This window comes from Orcinus orca, chromosome 8 (assembly GCF_937001465.1).
Source record: "Orcinus orca chromosome 8, mOrcOrc1.1, whole genome shotgun sequence".
Lineage (NCBI taxonomy): Eukaryota > Metazoa > Chordata > Mammalia > Artiodactyla > Delphinidae > Orcinus > Orcinus orca.
Window position 1 is genome coordinate 84,720,519 of NC_064566.1, and position 24,940 is coordinate 84,745,458.

The 24,940-nt window shown below is 39.1% G+C and overlaps 1 protein-coding gene across 5 annotated transcripts in view; it reads right to left on the reverse strand.

The window, feature by feature from the left end:
- SLC35F2 (solute carrier family 35 member F2) overlaps nucleotides 1-24,940 on the reverse strand; it is a 50,117-nt gene that overhangs the window by 19,846 nt on the left and 5,331 nt on the right. For all 5 annotated transcript variants that reach the window (XR_007478960.1, XM_033410147.2, XM_049714109.1 and 2 more), the window contains exon 2: nucleotides 183-358. Coding sequence is in view for 4 of the 5 variants with exons in the window: in XM_033410147.2 (XP_033266038.1) it covers nucleotides 183-358 (176 nt within the window). In the remaining variant the exon portion in view is untranslated. The remainder of the gene's footprint in view (nucleotides 1-182; nucleotides 359-24,940) is intronic.

Consider the following 24,940-nt stretch of genomic DNA (forward strand, 5'->3'; position numbering starts at 1 on the left):
ACAAATCTCTAGTCACCAATTTCATAGAATTCAAAGGTGTCATACTTTTCTAATAACTTTAATAAAAACAGCAGTAGTTTCCTGTTCTTGATTTTGCCCCATATTTTATTTTTTGAATGTCAAGAGCCAAAAATTTTTATGAAGATAATTTGTTGAAAAGGTAATTCCAACATTTGACATACCTGATTGAAATGCCAGCATCACTGTATAAATTAGAAACAGCAAGCAATAGTTGATAAAGCTCTGAAGCATGGGGGTATTCACTTTGTATCTTTCTGCCAAATACTGGCTGGTGATGGCTGTCCCACATATACACAAGGACAACATCTGACCCAGGGCAATTGTTTTCAAAATATTCCTAGAAAACAAAGGAGGAAATCAGAGGAACTGGCAAGTAAGTTATATCTTTCACACACACACACACACACACACACACACACACACACACTTTAGGGCTAAACCAAAAGGAAAATGCTAATAATTCCAGGTGGTTCTTTATTTCATTTTATCGCTTACTTCATATGCACAAAAATTAAAGCGTTGGATTTTGAGAGACTACAGTTTTATTCTCTTTTACATTTCTAATTTTCCCCTCATTACCACAAAAATACATATTCCCCCAGTTCACTGATGATTTATTTAGAGATCATTTTGATTACTTTGCTATGTCATATTTTATTTGAATTATGTGTGTATGATTTTTTTTTTTTTTCTTTTTTTTTTTTGCAGTACGCGGGGCTCTCACTGTTGTGGCCTCTCCCGTTGCGAAGCACAGGCTCCGGACGCGCAGGCTCAGCGGCCATGGCTCACGGGCCTAGCCACTCCGCGGCATGTGGGATCTTCCCGGACCGGGGCACGAACCCGTGTCCCCTGCATCGGCAGGCGGACTCTCAACCACTGCGCCACCAGGGAAGCCCTGTGTGTATGATTTTTTAAAGCTCAACTTTAACTCTAGTTTTAAAGTCTTCCTATTCATTGTTTAACATTTTCTCATCCTCTCATTCTCCCAGAGACTTGGTTCCTTCAACTAGAAGCAGAGGCTTTCAATGTTACCTACATGTTAGAATCATGGAGCTTTTAAAAATGCTAATATCCCGGGCTGCACCTGAGACCAATCATATCGTCGCCTCGGGGGGTGGGTCCAGACCTCGGTGGAGTTCAAAGGTCCCCAAGTAATTCCAAATGCAGCCAAGATTGTGAATCACTGTTCCAGAGGCTGGCACTTTGGATCCAGAGAAGAATAAGATCTAGACCCTACCCTTTGGCATTTTAAAAGAGCAGTACCTTAACAGCCAACTACGAAACTGCAGAAAGCAAACTACACAACAACAGTGTACACTGTTACAACAGTAACAGTGGTGTGATTAAGGGGCTGAGAGAGCACACAGGTACTATTGGTTAATTCTGAGTGAGGGAGTTAGCAGGCAGGGAGAAAACTGAGAAAAGTTTTATGGAAGAAGTGATTTTTCAGTTAGGTTTGGAAGTATGTATATAAGAGATATCTAGAGGAAGAAGTAGGGAGAAGGGAACCCAGGAAGAAGTAACTGTAGGACCAAATGTAGAGGCACAAACATGCAATGGTGGGTTCAGGAAATATCGAGTGGCCTATGCCTAAGGCATAAGGTCAATTGCAAAGAGTGGAGGGCAAGAAGCCTGGAAAAGTAAGTAGAGGCCAGACTGTAAAAAGGTAGCTCTGGGGCTTCCCTGGTGGCGCAGTGGTTGGGAGTCCGCCTGCCGATGCAGGGGACATGGGTTCGTGCCCCGGTCCGGTAGGATCCCACATGCCGCGGAGCGGCTGGGCCCGTGAGCCATGGCCGCTGAGCCTGCGCATCCGGAGCCTGTGCTCCACAACGGGAGAGGCCACAAAAGTGAGAGGCCCGTGTACCGCAAAAAAAAAAAAAAAAAGGTAACTCTGGTTACTATGAGAAGGACTACTGAAGGTTAGAAGGTTAATATAATGATCCATGACTGAACTAAAGCCACATAAATGTGAATGTTAAGTAGAGAATGATGTGAAAGACTCACAGAGCCTAGTGATCGATTAAATCTCAGGAGGAGGTATTGAAAATGATCTCTGGGTTTCTGGACTAGATGACTGGATAGATATAAGGCTGCTGACCAAGACACAGAATACAGGATGAGAAGCAGGTTTGGGCAAGGGGAGAGTACTGAGCTTAATTTGAGAACACTAGAAATTGAGGTGGCTGGAAGGTCTAAGAGAAAAACATTAAGAGGTTTGTGACAGGCAGACTCTAAGATGGCCACCAGTGAATCTCTGTTTCTGGGTAGTTTTACTCTGTGTAATCTCTTCCACTTTAACATGGGTTGGATCTTTTACTTGATTCTAACCAATAGAATACAAGAAAATTAATGGGATACCATACTATACAACACAGGGAATATAGCCAATACTTTATAATAACTATAAATAGAGTATAATCTTTAAAAATTGTGAATCACTATATTGTACACCTGTAACTTATATAATATTGTACATCAACTATACTTCAATTAAAAAAAAAAAAAACCAGGATACCACTTCCATGGATACACTACCTGAGGTTATAACTTCCATCTTGCTACCCAACTCTATTGATTCTCTTCCTTGCTGGCTCGGATCAAACAAGCTGCTATATATAGACAGGCCCACATGGAAAGGAACTAAGGGTGGCCTCTGGTCAACAACCAGCAAGGAACTGAGACCCTGAGTCCAACAGTCTCCAAGGAAATAAATCTTGCCAAAATCAACATGAGCTTGGAAGCAGATTCCCTCCCCAGTCATGACTTCAGATGAGACTCTAGCCCTGGCCGACACCATGACTGCAGCCTTATGAGAGACCCTGAAGCAGAAGGCAGAGCTAAGCCATGCCCAGATGCCTAATCCATAAAAACTATGATAACAGATGTGTATTGTTTTAAGCCACTAAATTTGAGGTAATTTGTTACACAGTAGCAACAGATAACAAATACAAGGTTGAAACTCTGGACTTCAGAAAGACCATATCTGTTTTACTCTCCACTACATATCCAGTGCTGGCACTTTGTTGTCACTTAATAAATAAATATTTGTCAAGTGAATGTAAATGGATAAAGAAATTACCACATATGCCCAAATATATGGTTACCTCAAATATAAGACACTTCCACACTTATCCAATGAAGTTCAATAGTCAGAGAAAGACAAGAAATTATGAGTGCCATGATACAGAAACTAAGAGTAGAAAAACATTTCAAGAAGGATGAGCTCATCAATACTACAGTGTCAAAAACTGCAGAGAGAAAAGATGTCATCATGGCTAAATAGACACAGTTGGACTGGCAAGCTGGATGCTGCTAGATGGCTTGGAAGGAAAGCATTTTGTTAGTGGTAATGACTAAAGTCAGATTCTAGTGGGCTGAGTGAGTAGAATATGAGCAAATTAATGCACCAAACATAAATAGCTCTTTTTTTCTTTTTAATGATGAAAAGGAGAACAGCGATGGGGAAAGAGTTTGAAGTATTCTGCTTATTAGCAACAGTGTTGAGGACAGGGTTTTTGCTTGTTTGTTTGTTTGTTTAATTATTATCTTGTTAAAGAAGCAGGGAAACTTAAACAAGTTTGGGAGATGAGCAGAAGGCAATATGGGTGAAAACTTGAAAGAAACTTAAAAGAAATTAAAAGAGATGATGAAGACATATAGTTCCTGGAAGGTTCAGGGACCAGGATTGAGAATACTGCAACTTTTATTTAAATGTTCTCTACATAAATACTTCCTTCCAGAGTTGCTCTAAGCAAAATAGAAAATACCCAAATTGCAGAAGACAGAGAATATCTGTTCTAAGAGTTTACAATGTATTTTTTCTTTGGAATATTTGCTTCAGTAATTTGCAACTAATCTCAAACAATCCTAACACAGGCAAAAAGAAAAAGGGGAAATTTGCTGGGTAAGTCAACCCTAAATATATACTTATAGAGCATCTACCATGTGCCAGGCCATGAAGATACAAAACTGGATAGGCACTCTCTGTGCCTCAGAGGCTTAGAGACCATTGGGGATAAGTAGGCATATAAACTAGTAATTAGGGCACAGACAGACAAGTACAAAAATGGGCTACTTACAAGAACCTCAGGGGTTCACTAGACAGGCACAGTAAGGAAAGGTATCTCAAGCAGAAGGAATAGCAGGTACAAAGGCACAGAGTTCTAAAACAATATGGCACGTTCAGGGATTTCAAGTGGGTTGGTGTAGCTATAACCCAGAGTGTAAGAGAAAAACAAGAGCAGCAGATGATGGAAAAGTCAATAGAATCGAGATCAAGAAGAGATCTAAAATAGGTTCTAAAGTTGGTATCTTATTTTGCTGGTGGTGAGCTCATTGAAATCTTCTGAATAGGAGAGAGTAAAGAGATTAGCAAGGTAGGAATTGAGCATTCCTGGGTCCCTAAATATGTCATAGCACATTATGTCATAACACAGAACACCAAAACCTAACCCTTAATTACTGCCTTGGAAGCCAATTAAAGAGGAAAATTGACAGAGACAGATCTACCTAATATAATACCCAGTTTTCTGGATCAGACACCTGTGTAGATAACAATGTAATTAATCAAGATCCCAAAGACAAAAGGAAAAGGCACATTTGGAAAAGAGATTAACTCCATTTTGGACATGCTGGATTTTGTTTAATTATGAGACAGTCAAGAAGAAATGTCCAGTAGACAGTTTGGAGCTGGGAAAAAGGACTGGATTGGAGAAATAAATTTGGGAATCATGATCATAAAAGTGGTAATCGAAGTTGGGATATAAATGAGGTCACTAAAACATATACCTAAAAATTGAAAAGAAAAGAGGGTAAAAAAGAAACTTCCTGGGGGACTTCCCTGGTGGCTCAGTGGTTAAGAATCCTCCTGCCAATGCAGGGGACACTGGTTCAAGTCCTGGTCCGGGAAGATCCCACATGCTGCAGAGCAACTACTGAGCTCGTGTGCCACAACTACTGAAGCCCATGTGCCTAGAGCCCGTGCTCCACAACAAGAGAAGCCACTGCAGTGAGAAGCCCCACCGCAATGACGAGTAGCCCCCGCTCACCACAACTAGAGAAAGCCCACGTGCAGCAACGAAGACCCAATGCAGCCAATAAATTTTAAAATAAATATATAAAATTATTTTAAAAAATCAATCTGGGAAACAGCAACATTTAAGGGGCAGAGGAGGAAGAGGAATTAGAGATGGGGATGAAGGGGCATGGCCAGAGAGACGCAAGGAGAAAACAAGGAAAATCACTCTGGAAGCAAGAGTAAGTGGCATTTCAAGGAGGAAGCGCTCTACAGTTTGAACTGCAGCAAATTTCTCCTAACTGCTCTTCCTGCTCTACTCTCTCTCTCCACAAATATTGCCAAAATCAACATATCCCCCTTGTGTTCTCCCCAATCTCTTAGCCCTCCTGAGATAAGTACTTTCTAGAACTTGGTATTTAACATTCAATGCATTTCCATATATTTTCATATTTACAGAAGTATCCTTATGCAATGTATACAATTGTTTTGTCTGTTTTAATTTTTTATATAAACAGCATCATACTAAATGTATACTTTTGCAACTTGCTTTTTTGATAAACATTGTTCAAGAGAGTCCTCTATATTGATGTTAGTTCTAGTTCATTCCTTTCCACTACTGTATATTACTCCACTATGTGATTATATCACACTTTATTTATCCATTCCCTTATTATTAGGTTGTATTCCAATTTATTTTTGCACTTATAAACAATGCCTCTACAAACATTCATATGTGTGTCCCCTGACATACATATCTAAGACTTTTTCTGGGTTTTAGCAAACTATGTGCTAACATATAATCTCCTCCACACTCAGGATGGCCTGATGGGTACCATCTAGACATCTGCTGGAAGCAGTGAACTCAGAGTACTCTACAAATATAATGAGTTTCTATTTGTGTCATGAAGTTTCTATTTGCACTTATAAACAATGCCTCTACAAACATTCATATGTATGTCTCCTGACATACATATCTAAGACTTTTTCTGGGTTTTAGCAAACTATGTGCTAACATATAATCTCCTCCACACTCAGGATGGCCTGATGGGTACCATCTAGACATCTGCTGGAAGCAGTGAACTCAGAGTACTCTACAACTATAATGAGTTTTTATTTGTGTCATGAGTTTCTATTTGTGTCATGAGTTTCTATTTGTGTCATGAAGTTTCTATTTGTGTCATGAAGTTTAAAGAAATCATTTGCTCTGGAGATATATTTAAGAGTAGAATCATTGGTTTTAGGGCATGTCTTCAACTTTACTTGTTTTGCTAAAATGCTCTTCAAAGGGTTATATCACTCCAGTTTACTCTGTTACTTTCAAAAGGAAGGAAATGAAGCAACTTCACCCTTCAACAGGCAGAAATTATATCAGGAAATGGCCAGACCCAAAGACATTTTATTAGGCTACTGAAGGAAATTTTCACCCAGGTGAGCAAGAGGTTAAGGACTTGCTCCCACAGAGTAGTATTCTTGTTTTAAAAATTTATTTATATATGAATTTATTTTTGGCTGCGTTGCGTCTTCATTGCAGTGCGCGAGCTTCTCATTGCCGTGGCTTCTTTTGTTGTGGAGCATGGACTCTAGGCATGCAGGCTTCAGTAGTTGTGGTTTGCAGGCTCTAGAGCACAGGCTCAGTAGTTGTGGCGCACGGGCTTAGTTGCCCCGCGGCATGTGGGATCTTCCCCAACCAGGGCTCCAGCCCCTGTCCCCTGCACTGGCAGGTGGATTCTTAACCACTGCACCACCAGAGAAGCCCCAGAGCAGTGTTCTTTCTAGGGATGTTCTACCTGTCACAGGCTGATGAGGCAAACTGGATCTGTGGGTTGCTACCTCTTTCTCTTATGCTCATTTCTTCCTGAAGGAGGCATAGTTTGCATCAATTCTGGATGTTATGCTGCCCTATCCTAGGCATAAGAAATTCACCACTGGGTCCTGTATAGTGTACTGGGAACCTACAGAAGTATAGGCCAAAGCCAAAGAGTGAAAAAGTGCATTCACTTTGTGTCATTGTCCCCAACCACATACTTCCCTCTGGAATCATGTGTGGAAGGGTACCTGGCCAAGGAAATGGTTCCAATTTTCTGGTATTTCATTGTTTAATGACCTCATTTCTTTAAACTTCTCCTCCTCTCTTCCATGGAACAAAGTCTCAGAATTGCTAGATTTTGTTGCTAATGCCCACTTTTTTAAGTTGAGGAAACTGTGGCCCAGAAGAGGGGTGTGTCTTCCCTAAGATCATCTCAGGAGCAGAGTCTGTGCACAAATTGTCTGACCACTGAACATCTGCTGTGCCCGCTATACAACATGGTCTTAGGATAGTAAGTGAGGTCATCTCTCACGGCTGATATCTTCTTACCTCCTGTACCTCTTTGTCCTCACTCACCTTTCCCTACATTCATCTCTTTACCCTCCTTCACTTCTCCAAGATTTTATAACAGAGCTTATATTAGGAAACACCTTCTTCAAAGGATCCCTGCACCTCACCTTGCAGTCAGGAAACAAAGGGTCTAGCCTAATTTCCCTGCTACCAGTATTAACACTGTTTCTCCATATGTCAGGAGGGCATTGGATGTCCAAAGTACAGGACACTAAAAAGCTAATCAAGGGGCTGATAACTTTATCAAATTCAGAACATTCTTTGCAGAACATAAGGGGCTCAAAAGCAATAATAAATGTGAAATATGTGAGAATAAGAAATGTGGAAGCAGTAAGCCCTGTTCACAAATTGAGAAAATTCCTCTAATAAGCTCACATTTACATTAAAAAATAGCACAATTAAGCAAGCTGTCCTCCAACTATAAAGTATAACCATCTTCTAAAAAAAAAAGTCATAAATTGAGTATGGAGATTTAAAGTTACAGGAATGCACTTCTCTTGGCTCCAAATCATAATGACCTCATCTATAATGGAAGAGGAAGAGAGCAAGAATGAGAGCAAGTTAGAAAGACAGAAAGAAAGAGAAACTGAAGGGGGTGGAGGCTGAACAAGGGCGAAAGAAGAGAAAACCACTCAGACTCGTAGAGATACCATAGGCCTCAAAACAATTTTTGTTACTTATGGCTTCCTATTTAAGCATTTGGATTTCACAAGGTCCTAATGCATATGAATTCTGAATTAAACAAAGGGACTCTCTCTACACCTTAATAAAACCTGTTACTCTCTAAGGGAAGCTGACAGAAGCAACATGCATCTAACCATAGGACATATCCTGCCACTGTTTTTCAAACGGAACCTCCACTGAAGTGAACTTCAATGGCAGGATATGATCCAACTCCAAGACATATTTTCCAAGGCAGCTTCATGCTGTGGGAGCCGGGACACCAGAAAGCAGGGCAAACAAGTCATGGATCATCAGGGGGAGGGGTGGGAAAACACGTAGAAAATAAACTAAATAACATCACTTCTGACCACATTACTATCTGGATATATTGTATGAATTTAAGGAATAAAAGAAGAAAAGACTTTAAGGCATTTTATTTCCCCCCTTCTTTCTTCCAGAAAAGCTAAAGTACGTATTTTAACATCCCTTCCATTTCAAAACACATACTCATGCACATGCTTTCCAATGAAACTATAACTTCTTTTATTCATTTAATCAGTCAGTAAACTCTTCAGTCATGTACTTACTAAAGTTTCTTGGGTGCCTAATATGTGCTAATAAGCACAGGGAATTTAGAAGGCCCATGTATTTCATGGTCCCAGGCCCACTTCTCTCCAGAACAGGTCAGCAGGCTCTTGCTGTGTGCCCTGAAAAAATACCATATCCCTCTATCCTAGCACCTACCATGCTGCTTGTGGTTCTTCTTCCTCCAGGACTCTAAGCTCCAGGAGGACAGGGACATTATATTCTCCATGAGTAACACAGTGCCTGGCACAGAATAAGTGCTTCAAGGATATTTGCCATTGTTGAACGTGCTAAGGAGCTTTCTGTCTAGTCGAGGAAACAGACCTCACAACACAGAACCACAATAAAATGGGAAAGTGTCAAAACAGAGTTGTATGCGTGGCCAGGGTAAGGAAAAGTCAAGACTGCCTGGAAAACGTTCACAAAGAATGAGACACTTGATCATAGACCAGAAAGGTGAACAATTTCCAGGAAGATTCAGGAATGAAGGATTTTTGCCTAATTCAAACACTAGCTTTACATAAAATATACACAAGACACAGTGACAGGACTGATTCATTTATTCAGCTCTTCTTCATTTGGAATGTCAGGTTAGATTGATAGTCCTTTACCTGGGGGTACATTTAAAAATCATTGGGAGCTTTAAAACAACACCAGAACTAAGACATCAGCCCAAACGAGTTGAATCACATTCTTAGGAGGTGGCATCCAAATATCAGTCTACTTTAAAAGTCCCCTAGATGCATCTAATACACAATGAAGATGACAAACCACTGAATTATTTGAAGAAAAAAAAAAGTGTCAAATGACTGATACAATGCATTGTTTGAATGCAAATCACACATTTTTGTTCACTTTATGTCTCAAATCCGTGCTGCTAGGTTGTACATTATCATCTAAAGGCAAGATTTAGTATCAAAGCTAAAAGACATCTATGGAGCTGTCTCCTTGGGGAGATTTTTAAATCTATCATACCGCCATCTGTAAATACCCGGGATAGAATAATAACTTGAGCACTTCTATAAAAATCCTATTACAGGGGCTTCCCTGGTGGCGCAGTGGTTGAGAATCTGCCTGCTAATGCAGGGGACATGGGTTCAAGCCCTGGTCTGGGAGGATCCCACATGCCGCGGAGCAACTAGGCCCGTGAGCCACAACTACTGAGCCTGCGAGTCTGGAGCCTGTGCTACTCAACAAGAGAGGCCGCGATAGTGAGAGGCCGGCGCACCACGATGAAGAGTGGCCCCCGCTTGCCACAACTGGAGATAGCCCTCGCACAGAAACGAAGACCCAACACAGCAAAAATAAATTAATTAATTAATAAACTCCTACCCCCCAACATAAAAAAAATAAAATCCTATTACAAATCTGGAAAGAATAAATCATCACATTTAGCACATAGATTATCCAGTGTCTATTAGTAGAGTATTTTAAATTAGACTGGAAGGAAGCTAAAATATGATAGTTTTTCTTTATATAGTGAGTAGCAGCCTAGATGACCTGTTATATTCTTTCCTTATCTACATTTCTATGATTCAAAAATTTAGCCATTAGTGTATCATCTAATGCTAATAAGCATAAGTAGCTAGCAGTTTTGAAGAACACACATTCTGATGTAATAAAGGCATATTCAAAACTCAAAGTGGCCAAGCAAGCCAAATTTCAAAGAATAGAAAGAGCAGTAGTATATATTATTACCTCAAAAGGAAGGCAAGTAGGGAAAGGTAATTTTCTTTTTCCCCCGTTGGATTATGCCTTACTCATTGTAGATGCTCAGTAAATATATACAGACTATTCACTGCAGCACTATTTATAATAGTGAAAATCTAAAGAAAAAAACCTGTATGTCTAAAAATATTGTTGCAGGAAAGAAAGTGAGCACAAGAGGATGGTCATGTCCCTGGTCTCAGGCGAGTCCCTGGGACGGCTGCCAAGTGTGGGTTCTTAGCTTCACACAGGAAAGAATTCAAGAGTGAGCCATAGTAAAGTGACAGAAGGTTTATTCAGGGAGATACACCCTCCATAGAGTGTGGACCACCTCAGAAGATGACAGGCACTAGGGTATGCAGTTGTCAGTTTTTATAGGGGTGGATAATTTCATAGGCTAATGAGTGGGAGGATTATTCCAACTATTTTGGGGAAGAGGTGGGGATTTCCATGAATTGGGCCACTGCCCACTTTTTTGCCTTTTATGGTCGGCCTCGTAACTGTCATGGCGCCTGTGGGTGTGTCATTTAGCTTGCTGATGTATTGCAATGAACATATACTGAGGTTCAAGGTCTAGTGGAAGTCAATCACCCACCATCTTGGACCCAGTTCGTTCTAAACGGTTTACGTCGTGTCCTCAATGGCTGTCATTCTTTTAAAGGTTGTGCCCTGCCGCCTTCCTGTCTCAGGGGACTAGCTTAATAAACACAAAGGAATACCGTGCAGCTATAAAAAGCAAAGTAAATATCTCTATACACTCTATAAAATGACGGCCAGGAGATACTAAAAAAAGAACCAAATGAGGAGGAAAATGGGTATGGAATGCAAACATTTACCTATATTTGTTAGTATTTTTAAATGAAAACAGGTAACTTTTTACAGTTACCTATAGGTCAGGAGAGAGAGAAAGTAAGAGGTACATTATGTCTGAATATGCCTTGTTTTATAGATTTGTCTTAGGAGCCATGTATTTTACATAATTATAAAACAAAAATTAAATTTTTTTAAAAGCTACATATAAAATTAAAAACAAAATTTTAAATGAACTTAAAGATGTCTTAAGTTGGTGGCAAAACCAAATAGAAAGGAATTATTTCAAGCGACTTTAAAACACACTAATTTGACAGTACATTCCTAATAGAATATACCATAGAAACAATAAGAACTGTAAAATATCTTAAACTTTTTAGAGGTAGTGTTGATATTATTTTGAGACTGTGTGCATACTGTGGAATAAAGCAAACAAGAAATGATATTAATGTATTGATTTTGGGTACAGGAAAAAGGAGATGAAGATGTAAGACTGAAGAGGTTATATTAAAAACCCTATGGTTCTGAACTTTATTAAAAGTTAGAATTAACTCAAAGGGCAATCCCTCCCTTCCTATACAAATTATACCTCAGGGTAATGAGTTAATGACAGGGAGTTTGTAGAAATACTTATATAATAAATAAAAATGGAATGACAGAAATAGAATATCATTTTACAACCCCTAATAAAATAATAATCTAGGCAATAAAACTTGACAGCTCCTAATATAACAACAACAACAATAAAGACAAGCAAACGTTATGCATCTCCTGAAGATAATACACAATATCTATGAAATAGTCTTGCCAAAAATGTAGGACCACAGGGTTTTTAACAGGGGTCCACTGATCAGGTCCATGAAAATATTCTGGGAAATACATGAACTTGGATGGGAAAAAAATACATCACAATACGTTCCCTTCGATTGTGAACGTGGGTAACAAACTGTAGAAGTATTAGCAGTACCTATGACTTTGCTGCCAAAGAATTCACAGATATTTTCATATCATATGACAACTGTTGCTGAAATTTCAAAATATCATCACTACTCCAAAATCATGGTAAAGATCCATTGTGAGATCTTGTTATTTAACGTGGTTTTTTTTAAAGAAAAGAAGCACATATATTAACATCATAATATGTTTTAATAGTTTAATACCTAAACAGATGTAATGTGTTTCCACTATAATCCTATATATTTTATTTTCTGCATTTAAAAACAGTATTCTGAGAAGGAAATACTGTACATCCACCGGAAAGATACAATCAGCAAAACTGAGAGTGTGGAAAACTCTCCATGACAAATGAACTGTTTCTTCAAAAATAAACTGCAAGAAAAAAAAGAGCCAAGAAAAGAAAAAGACAACAACAACAAAAAAGAGCCAAGAGGAAGAGGAAACGTATAGAAGAAAAAGATGTAGATATAACAACCCGTTGAAATGCATGGGCCTTATGTGCATCTTGGTTTAAAAACACTATTTTTAAAATTAAGCTATAATTGGGGAAATCTGAACATGGACAAGATATATGATAGTAAGGAACTATTGTTAATTTTTAGGGGGAATAATGGTACTATGACTACGTTTCTTAAGCCCTTATCTTGCAGAGATCAATACTGAAATATTTATGCATGATATTATATGATGCTTGAGATCTACTTTAGTATAATCCAGAAGGGGTGAAGTGGAGCAGTGCAAATGAAATGAGTTGATAATTATTGGGTGATGAGTACATCACAGCAGGTAATAGTCTCTATTTTTATTTAAACGTTTCCATATTTTTTAAGCCTAACAGAACCCCCACATTTACCCATGATAAACCCAAACATCACATTTACTTACTTTCAGTTACCAACTAAGCATGGTAACACTCATTTTCTCTTGCTTATCAGAAGTTTTAGTGTCTGATTAGTTAAAAGAGAGAGAAGGAAAAATAAATTCATTATTACTTAACAAATGCAATTTACAGGAGTTTCAATATACATTAATTCCTGGCAGAGAAGTAATGAAAAGGGGTTTATAATGGAGGAAAACCCTAAAGATTGCTGATCTAATAAAATGTCTCACATTATACACTACTTAGTATGTGTTTAGCTCCCCAGGTAGGTTGTAGGCTACTAAAAGGCAGAAACAATGTCCTATTCATCTTTGTTTATCCAGTATGTGAATCAATACGGGCAGGCTGAATTGCTGTAAAGGTAAAAAATGGCAGGAGAAACGGGCTTCCCTGGTGGTGCAGTGGTTGAGAGTCCGTCTGCCCATGCAGGGGACACGGGTTCGTGCCCCGGTTCGCGAGCGTCCCACATGCCGCGGAGCCGCTGAGCCTGCGCGCCCGGAGCCTATGCTCCGCAACGGGAGAGGCTACAACAACGAGAGGCCCACGTACCGCAAAAAAAAAAAAAAAAAAAAAAATCCTTTCTTTCTATGAAAACCTGTAAAGTGAAGGGACCAGAAGAGAACATAACATTAGAAGACTTTTTTGACTCCTCATTTTGAATCCTTGTGCTAATGTTGATTCACAGCTCACCTTTGCTTCTCCCCCAACCTCCTTATTACCTGCGATTCTCAGCTGACAATTCAAGGTTTCCAAACTGCTGACTTAAAGCTCCCTGGACTCGCCAATGGGGCATCCGTCATCATCAAATATTATGTATTTATTACATTCACATAAATGGACCCCATCAGAATACCTAACTTTATGTTTTTTATAGTGCCTCACAATTTACAAAAACTTCTCTCTACTCTCTTTGATTTTTGATCCATTTGACAGTGCTGTGGAGTTACAGACGAAGAAACCAAGACTGAGAGAGGTGAAATGGGTCACTTAACCGACGTTGTTCAAAAGTGGCAGAATTAGGTACAAAATACAAAACCCCAACACTAAGTAGAGTGCTTCTGCTAGCCCACCATGTTCCCTCCTACATGATTCTGTTAAAATAACTTCAAAGTAGAGGATTAATCTCTTCTTTTTTTCCTATAACCAAATGTTTGATGACAATGGATGAGGCTGCAAAAATACAGGTTGGTGCCATCTCTCTATATAAATGCCTGACTTCTTATGTGATCATTGAATATGTCTTCAATATTATATTTCCCCATATTTTTATAATAGATAAAATATTCCATAATAACTGCAGACTGGGTTTGCATAGAATTAAATCAGTTATCATAGAATTATGATTATTTTACATTTTACTTGGAATTTTGTATACAAATATATCCTAACACACACCAAGCAATTTAATAAATACTATGCACACTACTGAAGTATATAACCTTCTGCAATACCTGGCAACTTTCATCATCACAGTATCATCCCACAGCCAATAAAAGAGAAGGCTACCAATATCAAGCCCTCTAGAAAATCAGAGTTAAGCAGAAACACACACACACACTCATCCTCACATAAATAGAGAAGTGTGGAGAGAGAAAAGCATTTGAGGTATTTGAAGGTAACTGCACCTGTGGAGTAGAAAGCTGCAGCTTGTTCAAGGGAGATGATCTCAGGGATGATCAAATCAAGTTAATAACTGTGTCTTTTTTCAGAAGAGGGGTAGCCTTTGCAGTAGTACACCACTCCTACCTAGAAACTGCTTAGTGGAAATAGTCCACAAGGCAGGCAGTTGCAATAACCCATGGTGACCTTTATTACCATCTTCTTAATGGTATCCTTTTCAATTCAGCAAATATTTTTTTACTTCCTGACAGTATGTCAGGCTCTGGGAATATAGAAAAATAATAGAGAGCCTGCCTTCATGAAATTCATAACACAGCAGTGAAGAAAAACAGTAAAGAAACAATTGGGATGGGACCTAACCTAATTTGAGATTTCATGCAAGGCTTTCCTCATGAAGTAATATTTCATCTGACACAAAGAATGAAGTCAAGTTGCTCAGGTTAACAGAAAGGGAATAGGAACTGCTGTTCTGTTACCCGAAAACTGGGTTCACTTCTTAGTGGGTTTTGAGCTAAAAGACACTGCCAAGCCAAAGAGTGGGAGAAGGAAGGATTTATTACTTGCAGCAAGTAAGAACAACAGGTATCTTTCCCAAAGCAGTGTCTCCCCAACAGCAAAATTGGGGAAGTCTGAAGCTGAGGGTATATGCATATTCATGAAGGGGCTTGAGCAGAGAAGAATTCAGCATAGAATTGGGACAAAGGTTGACAGAGTCCAAGCTTTAGTTGACCGAAATCTCGTGGGTCAGAAAAGCTCAACATTATCATTCCTTAGGTTCCAGCTGCACTAGGCAGGGGGTGGGGTTGGGGGGCTCAATTCTGTAAAACAGCCCAAGAATGTGCTTCAGGCTATCTTTACCATTGAAACAGAACTGAGAGCCTTTATAACTGATTTATTCTTTGCTACTGTTACTTCTCTTGCCTAAGAACTCATTTGTTTTTTTGTTCCCTTAAGATCACTAATTACTGAGACCTGTTCAAGGGCATTGTGTCCAGGCTTAGATCACAAAATGGCTTAGGTCTTTCTCTAATGTCAAGAAAGCCATGCCTGGTTCTCTTTCTCCAGGGACCCCCTACCCTATCCGCTTATAGGGTCTCAGCAGAGAGAATGGTATTGTGAATTCTCCAGCATGCCTGGAGCCTAGAGATGCAGCTCATCCAAAGAAATTAGCAGCTACCAAATCTCTTTCAAACCTGTGGTACAACATGAAAAGAGTACCAATTCTTGGTTGGTTATTTCAAACACTGACCATGTGCAGAAGGTGTGGGTTAGATGAGCTGAGAAAAGGTTTAAAAAAGGTTTCCTTGACATTTTATGAATTATTGCTTACATTTTTACCAGCATCCAGGTGGTATTTGTGCTCTAAAGCTGTTTTTTTTTTTTATTGGAACTAATTTTAGACTCTATCACCAAATGTAGTAGGCAGAATGATGTCTCCCCAAAACTGTCCATGTCCTAGTACCCTGGAACCTGTGAATAGTTCACCTTACATAGTGTGATATTATGATATAAGAAATACATATTTTAGTCTTGTTTTCTGGCCAGATCTTAAAACCCTTGTAATTTTCTAAATGATAAGAGTGAAAAGCACCTTTTTTTGTTTGTTTGTTTGTCCCCAATTCCTGAAATAGCTGCAGAGTGATAAAGGTGAAAGAATCATCTTTTGTTATTCATAACAGGCCCTCTTCAACCACACCAGAGTTTATGTTAATAATATGACTTTAAGAAAGCCCCTAAGGATGGAGGACTGGCTGCCAAGGGAACCAGCCAGTGATTAGAGGGCTGGAACTTTCAGCTCCACCCCCAGGGAGGGGAGAGGGGCTGGAGGCTGAGTTAATCACTAATGATCAATGAGTTAATCACTCGTGCCTACATAACGAAGCATTCATAAAATCCCTAACCAAGGTTTTCAGAGATCTTCCAGGTCGGTGAACACACTGGGGTGCTGGGAGGGTGATGTACCTGGAGAGGGCATGGAAGCTCCATGCCCCCTCCTCCATAGCTTGCCCTATGCATTTCTTCTATCTTACTGTTCCTGAGTTGTATCTTTTTATAATAAACTGGTAATCTAACAAGTAAACTTTTCTTGAGTCCTGTGAACCACTCTAGCAAATTATCAAACCCGAGAAGGAGGTTATGGGAACCTCTGATTTATAGCTGGTTGGTCAGAAGTACAAGGTGACAACCTGGGACTTGTGAGTGGTGTCTGAAATGGGAGGTTGGGGGACGGGGGCAATCTTTTGGGACTGAGTCTTTAACCTGCGTCATCTGCACTAGCTCCAAATAGTGTCAAACTAAATTGTAGGACACCCAATTTGTGTCTGGAGAGTTGAAGAATCGGTTGATGTGAGAAAACCACGCACCCCCACCCTGACATTTGTTGTCAGAAGTTTTTTTCCTTTTACATGGCAAAAGGGACTTTGCAGATGTGATTATGGTTAAGTACATTGAGATGAGTCCTTAAAAGGAAGAATCTTTCCCATCTGTGGTTGAGGAAGGTATGACTACAGAAGAAAAGTCAGAGAGATGCAAAGTGGCTGGCTTTGAAGATGGGGAAGGGGCCAAAGGCCAAGGAATGCAGGTATCCTCTAGAAACTGAAAAAGGAAAAGAAATCCACTCTCCCTAGAGCCTCCAGAAAAGAACAAAACCCTGCTGACACCTTGCGTTTAGCCCAGTGAGACCTGTGTCAGATTTCTGCCCTAAGGAACTGTAAGATAATAAATCTGTGTTGTTTTCAGTTACTAAATTTGTGGTAATTTGTTATGACAGCACTAGAAAACTAATACACCAAGTCAACTTAGTTGCATATGACACTTAAAATCATACTTGAATCATAATATTATTTAACTATTTACATTAATCTCAATGAATGGCCTTAGTAACAAGATAATCACATCAAGTAAAAAGCCTATTAAGTAACTTCAGACAAAGTTGATCAGGAGCCATCCTGGATTAAAACACTTTCATCATTTGCTGGGAAAAAAATGAAACCATGCCATCAAGACAGAATCTACCAAACTAGATTTATTCAAACCAACAAAAGTAAAAATTGGAAATCCAGTGATTTCCTTACATATTATGTCCTGCATGATTCCTAGGTAGTCAAGAATACAAGGGAAACATTAATACTCACTGTCTATACAATAAAAGGGAGACAAGTGTCAGTCACTGTATTGAGCTTTTACATATATTATCTTACTGGATTTTCATACAAACCTAAAATGTAGGCAAAATTTTGCAAAAGTTCAAAGTTTTTTAACCAAGTTGATATGACAAACAGATAGTAACACTAGATTAAAATCCAAACAAGATTCTAAAGCCTGTGTTCTTTCCATTCCTCTATGCTAAGAAAATCAAATAATTGTGGGAAGAAAGATAGTAAGAAGGGTGCCCAGTTCCAGAATCATGTCCTCTCAACTCCTACGGCATTTGCATTGTAACCTTCCTTCCCATTTTCTACATCCTGTCTGTAGTGTTTTATATGCCTGTTGTATTTGTTTTACTAGATTATAAATGCAGAAACTGTCACGGATATTGTTGTGCCTCCCCCTTATATACATATCCACACAATATCTAGTACTGTTATTATTGTTGTTGTTACTATTGTTACCATTACTATTATTACTGTTACCACTGTTATTGTTTACAGTAGTAATAACAATATCTGACACTTGTTGAGTGCACATTATGTACAAAGCACTGTTCTAACAATTTCACAATTTCATAATCCTAATGCATTTAATCCTCCCAATAATCCTAAAGGTAGGTACTATTTTTTTTTTTTCTGTCCACGCCATGCAGCATGTGGGATCTTAGTTGCCCAACCAGGGATCCAACCCGTGCCCCCTGCAGTGGAAGCATGGAGTCTTAACCACTGGACCACCAGGGAAGTCCCAGGTAGGTACTACTTTTATAGCTCTTTATAGATAAAGAAACTGAGGCACAAGACATTAAGCAACTTGCCCAATATCACACAGCTAGTAAGTGGTAGAACCTGGAGAGCAACCCAAGCAGTGTGGCTCATAATCATTGTTATATTGGAAGTACAGTAGCCCCCTCCCCTTTATCCATGAGGGATACATTCCAAGAACCCCAGTGGAAGCCCAAAAACGTGGATAGTACTAAACCCTATATATGCTATGTTTTTTCCTATACCTACATACCTACGATAAAGTTTAATTTATAAATGAAGTTAACAACAGTAACTAATAGAATAGAGCAATCACAACAATATACTGTTATAAAAGTTATGTGAATGTGATCCTTCTCAGAATATCTTATGGTACAAATTTAATGCCTTTAATGCCTTTTCCATCTTAACTGAGCATTTATTACACACTGCGGCTGTAGCTTTTGCAGTTTAAGGTGCTGCAGCAACACTAGCACACATTTCTTTTTCCTTCTTCACAACTTCACATCTAGAAGATTTGTTCTTACCATATATCTTAGCAACCTCAGCTGACAATTTTTTTCCTTATTAAGTAGAGAACTTTCACCTTTTCAATTAAAGAAAACACTTTATGGCTTCTCTGTGGTATATCCAAATTGCCAACATCACTACTCTTTCATTTGGGGGTCATTTTTAAGTAAAGTAATGGTGACTTGAACACAAGAACAGTCAATCTGATAACCAAGATGCTACAAGTGACTAATGGGCAGGACACGCAGGACAAAGGGATGATTCAAGTCCCAGGTGGGATGGAGCAGACGGCACAGGATTTCATCATGCTACTCAGAGCAGCACGAAATTTAGAACTTATGAATTGTCTATTTCTGGAATTTCCATTTAATATTTTCAGACCTCAGTTGACCATGTGTAACTGAAACTGAGGACAGTTGGGATACTACTTGCATTTATTATGAACTCAAAAATCCTTTATTATTATCCTAACAAAAGTGAGGTGGCTTAATAAAAATAACTGTGTGTCAGGTGCCATACTAAGTGCTTATATATGTTGTTTCATTTAAATCTCACAAAAACTTTTGTAAGAAAGGGATTACAAGTACAATTGAATAGGTGAGAAACTGAGTTTTAGCTGTTCAGTTTGTATTTTCTCATGCTACACACTGCCTCCCTGATAAGAACAAAAATAAAATATACAATATTGAGGATTATAATACCATACAGGGAGACCAACTGATACAAATTACCTTGCATCTCTAACAATGGGCATTAACACACTCATTTGATTATATGTTCTACAATTAATTATTTTAATAAGGGGTGTTCTAATGAAAATAAGATGACATAAAATCTATTTATGATATCCTCCCTCTGTCCTCCAATTTTTGATTGGCTGAAATAAGAAAGTCTGAAACACATATTCAACTCACCTATTCTCTTTGGACACAGGTCAGAGAAACTTGAGTCCTACAGCCTACAAGAGGGGAGGGGGCAGCACTAAACTGTGGGCAACATGTAGAGGATATGGCCTCTACCTCCAGGATTCTCCCTCTCCCCAGTCTCCTGTGTGAGAATTCTAAGAGGGGCACCAATGTGAACACCCTCCAAAGGCTAGGAACAGGAGCTCCAGGAGGGCTGACAATTTGGGCTCAGGGATGGGGGAAGGGTAGATTCAGAAGGATGGGATTAGTATTGGGTAATGAGTGTGCTGCTGTTTCAAGAGTCTAGATGACTAGAGTTTATGACCCTGTGACAGATGTACAGCCCTCTCTCTACACAGCCCAGTCTGGCAAATGCATGGAAGAAAACAGACTAACCCTGTTCTCAATGGGCAGCCAAGAAGCCACGACCCATAAAATTTTTAATTGCTAATACTGCCTGCCCATTGAGGCTGAGGCTGAATAGGAAGTTTGAAGAAGTTTTTTTTTTTTTTAACCATTGGAAAATCTAAATGTACATCCCTTGTGGATTATCAAACAAAAATACAGACTTCAAAACTTGAGGGTTTGGGGTTTTTTTCTGTTTTGTGTGGTTTAAACTGTAAAATGTAATTCTTAAATGAAGATAATCATCTGGTCTGCAGTTAGAAGAATGAAATCAACAGTGAAAGCAAAGCACAAATAAAGAGACAGGCAGAGAATCCCACTGTGGTTTGGGTTCCTGCCTCCAGCTGCTTCTCTGCTCTCTGTGGTTTGGCACTTTTACCCTCCTTGAACTCTGTGAAGTCATAAACCCTCTATTTTACCTACAACAGTGGTGAGCTGGATTTCTCTGCTAACAATCAAACTAATACACTATTTAAACACCAGCCAGGCACCAAAAGAAAACAGGAGTCTAAACCTGAATTAGAAAGTTCCTGAGGACTGGGCCTGGGAGGCAAATGGAGGTGTAAGGGAGATTTCCTGTGAGTCATGTGAGTCTTTCAACACTCCACAGGCCTCAAACCAGAAAAACTCATTCCCCTCCTTAATCTGACTCATTTGCTCCTAATTTACACCTCCCAACTCTCAACTACTCTCAGCCTTTTCAACTGAACCCCCACTATCAGGCAAGGAGAAGTAAATGAGCATTAGTGGGGAACCTGATACAAGCCCCAATGTTTTCAACTCTCTGGTGGTATCTTTAAAATCTATATAAATTGCATTGTGTATAGAGACACTATTTAATATAAAAGTAATAGCAAAATATGGGTATTTCACAGGTAATATGAGTATTTCTCAAAAGTGGAAACAAATAAGGCCAATAAACATACACAGAGACCCAGCTTCATTAGTGATCAGGGATATGCAAATTAAGAGATACTCTTTTACATTCATCTGACTGTCAAAAATTTTAAAGTCTGATAATATCAAGTGTTAGAAAGGTTATTTGTTTCACAGGACCTCTCATACTCAGCTAGTGGGAGTGTAAATTGATACAACCACTTTGGAAAAAGTTTGGCATTATTTTATAAAGTTGAACAATCACATACCCTATAATCCAGTAATTCCCCTCCTAGATGTATGTATATGTGCATGTGTGTGTATAAAAGAAGCTCTTACAAGTGATCAATAGGAGCCATGTAGAAGAATGCTCACTGTTCACTATTGCAAAAAACAGAAAAAAGCCCAAATGCCCATAAACAGAATGAGTAAATAAAGTGTGGTATACTCACAGGAAAGAACATTATATGAAGCAAAAGGGAGTGTGTTGCAGCATAAGGTAACAATATGGATGAAAGTTAGCAATGTGTAAAAAAATCCCAACAGATTATATATAGAAATACATAGAGGTACCAAACTATATCAAAATGAGAGCAAGGAAATGGTGAAAGGAGGATTCAGGATGGTGATTATCTTTGGTTGGGGAAGAAGGGATATGAAGGAGGAGATGACTAATAGGTAGATTAAAATTACCTTTAAGGCTGGTTGTAGGTATACAGGAACTTACTGCACACAAAAAAATTAACTTATTCATGGGCCAACAACGAAAGGGTGTCATGAGCCAGGGATTATGATTAATCCACTTCTGTGCAACTGAAATCTAAAAAATAAATTAAATGATGCCCCAGAAAGAGCATTATATTTATCATGTGACTTTATATACTCTCTGGCACCCCAAGGCGATACAAATAACCCAGAGCAAAAACCCTAGGGGGTAAATTTTCCAAGTCCTTTTTTTTCTGTTTATTGCCCAGCTCATAGGAGGCAGGGTCACCACACTGGTTAGTAGCACAGGCTCTGTGGCCAGACTGACTTGATGGAGGAGATGAAACCTGGTTGCTTTCCTTACTACTGTGTGACTAATCCTGTTAGGGAATACGATTTAACCTCTCAGTGCCTCAGCTTCCAAATGTGTTCAGTAGGCTGGCAATGATAGTATAATACTTACTGCAGAGTATTATTGTAAGGATTACATGAGTTAATCCACATGAGGTGCTGGAATAGTGAAGTTGCTCTAGGTATACTAAGTAAACTTTACTCAACAAAGATTAGCTTTTATTATTTTTTTTATCTCTGGCTTGATACCACAGTGAAAAGCTTAAGAAATATTCTCCTAAACTCTTTTGTTCAGTACTGCTCCGGGAAGCTCTAAGCTTCAAGCTCTCAATAATACTAGCCTCAAGCTCTCAGTAGGATTTGTTGGACTGAAAAAACTGAGTTAAAACGTTCCTTAAATACTCTGGTTTCCAAGAAATGACTAGAAAGAAGTTTGGGACTCAAAGGTGGTTTCTCATGGAATCTTTCTCTGCATCATTAGCATAAATAACCAAGTTTTTGTGACATATTACTTATCTGATGACTTTAATTAACATAGACTCCTGTAACCATCCAAAAAAATGTCCCAAAATTTGTGGACTTAAAGTTTTTATAATTTATTAAAATAAAAACCATTTAAATCTTTATACAGGGCCTATTTATACTTTCACTACGAGCAATTCTAAGAAACTGGGTTACCTGGTTTCTACAGCGTTAACAGGTTAGAAGTCATAATTTAGTAAGAATGCAGACTTTCAGAGATATGCTCAGTAATACAGAAAAAAATCATGTGTGAAAACTGTCAGAAAGAAGTCAGAAAAAAATAAGACAAAAAATTAACCTCTGATTATATTACAACCACTCAGAATAATAATTTTAATCATCATAATCATCATAATGGGGCTTCCCTGGTGGCGCAGTGGTTGCAAGTCCGCCTGCCGATGCAGGGGACACAGGTTCATGCCCCGGTTTGGGAAGATCCCACATGCTGCAGAGCGGCTAGGCCCGTGAGCCATGGCCGCTGAGCCTGCGTGTCCGGAGCCTGTGCTCCGCAACGGGAGAGGCCACAACAGTGAGAGGCCCGCGTTCCGCAAAAAAAAGAAAATCATCATAATGATGATCCTGAATCATGAAGAAAAGGTGATATGTTGAATGCACTTTGTTTATTAAAAGGCAAGTAGTCTCATATATCTGTTTTAAATATACCATGAAGACTTCTAAATAATGGGTTTTTTTCCCTTGGTAAAATCTCCAGGATTAGTTGCAAATGGACCCACTAAGTAATTCAATGGGTTGGCCTACCCTAGAAAGTTGTTTGATACAAACCAATTAAATGTTGAAGAACTGCTGCCCAAAATTATGAATAAATTAATTAACAGAAGTGAGTAATCCATTACATAAACAGTGTCATTTTAATTGGGTTTAAAAGTAAATTTTAATACTTTAAAAGAGTGGGTCATAAGTTTTCTGTAAAATTCACCTGCATGAAATGATTCATTTTCTCTGATGTTCCTCAGTAAATAATAATATAAGGAAGCTTTATAACTTTTTAACAAACTTACCAAAACTTATATACACAAGCAGTTACCTTGAGAGCCAGTTCGCTTCTTCCACAGCTATGGTTAGTGAAAATTACCTTTTTTGTCATAATATGGTAAATGTAACGAGTTAGGAAACAGGTAACTGAAGGGCATAGAGGAAGGGCATCCAACAGAGTACAGCAAGGAGCCAGGGAAGAAGACTGCCTGACTTGGTTCTGTCTACAAAGAGTCTTTAAGCAGCCATGAGGTCAGATAGGAAGGCATTCAAGAAGGGAGGTACAGGTGTAAAGATGCAGACAGCAAGGGACTCAGAGGCATGCCGTTATTGCTGGGCTGCCACATGAGAGATGGATGTTCTGGGAGATAAACTTGGAGAGGGAAGTGGGCCAGTGATAGGGGGCCTTACAGTTCACGTCAAGAACCTTGAGTTCTCACAAAAGGACAAATATTGCATGATTCCACTTATATAAGAGATCTAGAATAGTCAAATTTGTAGAGACAGAAAGTAGAATGGTGGTTACCAGGGGCTGAGGGGAGAGGGGGATGCAGAGTTAGTGTTTACACAGGTTCAGAGTTTCTGTTTGGAATAATAAACAAATTCTGGAAATGGAGAGCGGTGATGGTTGCACAACATTGTGAATATACTTAATGTCACTTAAAATGCTTAAAATGGTAAATTTTATGTTATATATATTTTACCATAATAAAAACCACTAAAAATATAATAATTGTGTTCAGGTAAAGAAGAAAATGAAGGAGGGAGGAGGGGAACAACAGCCAGAAGCAGTAGCAACAGCCACAGCTTGAGCTCCATCCAGTAACCAGTGGCTCTCAGTCTTGTTTTAGCTGCAGAACCCTTTCTTCAAACATCTTGCACAGAAGCCCAACTATAAACCAGGCAAAGCAACAGACTGGTGGGGGCCAGAGGCCAGCCCAGGAGCCACCAGCGTCTGTTTCCTAACTTGCCCCCATAATGGACCCAGAGGAGTCTCCAGGGAACCCCAAGAGCTCCCTCAATTTGCAAACCACTGATGCAGGTGATGGGAGGAAGCCAAAAGGTTTCAGCCTGAACATGATGCAGTGAGATTTCTGAGACAGTACTGTAAAACAGTCTGGTTTG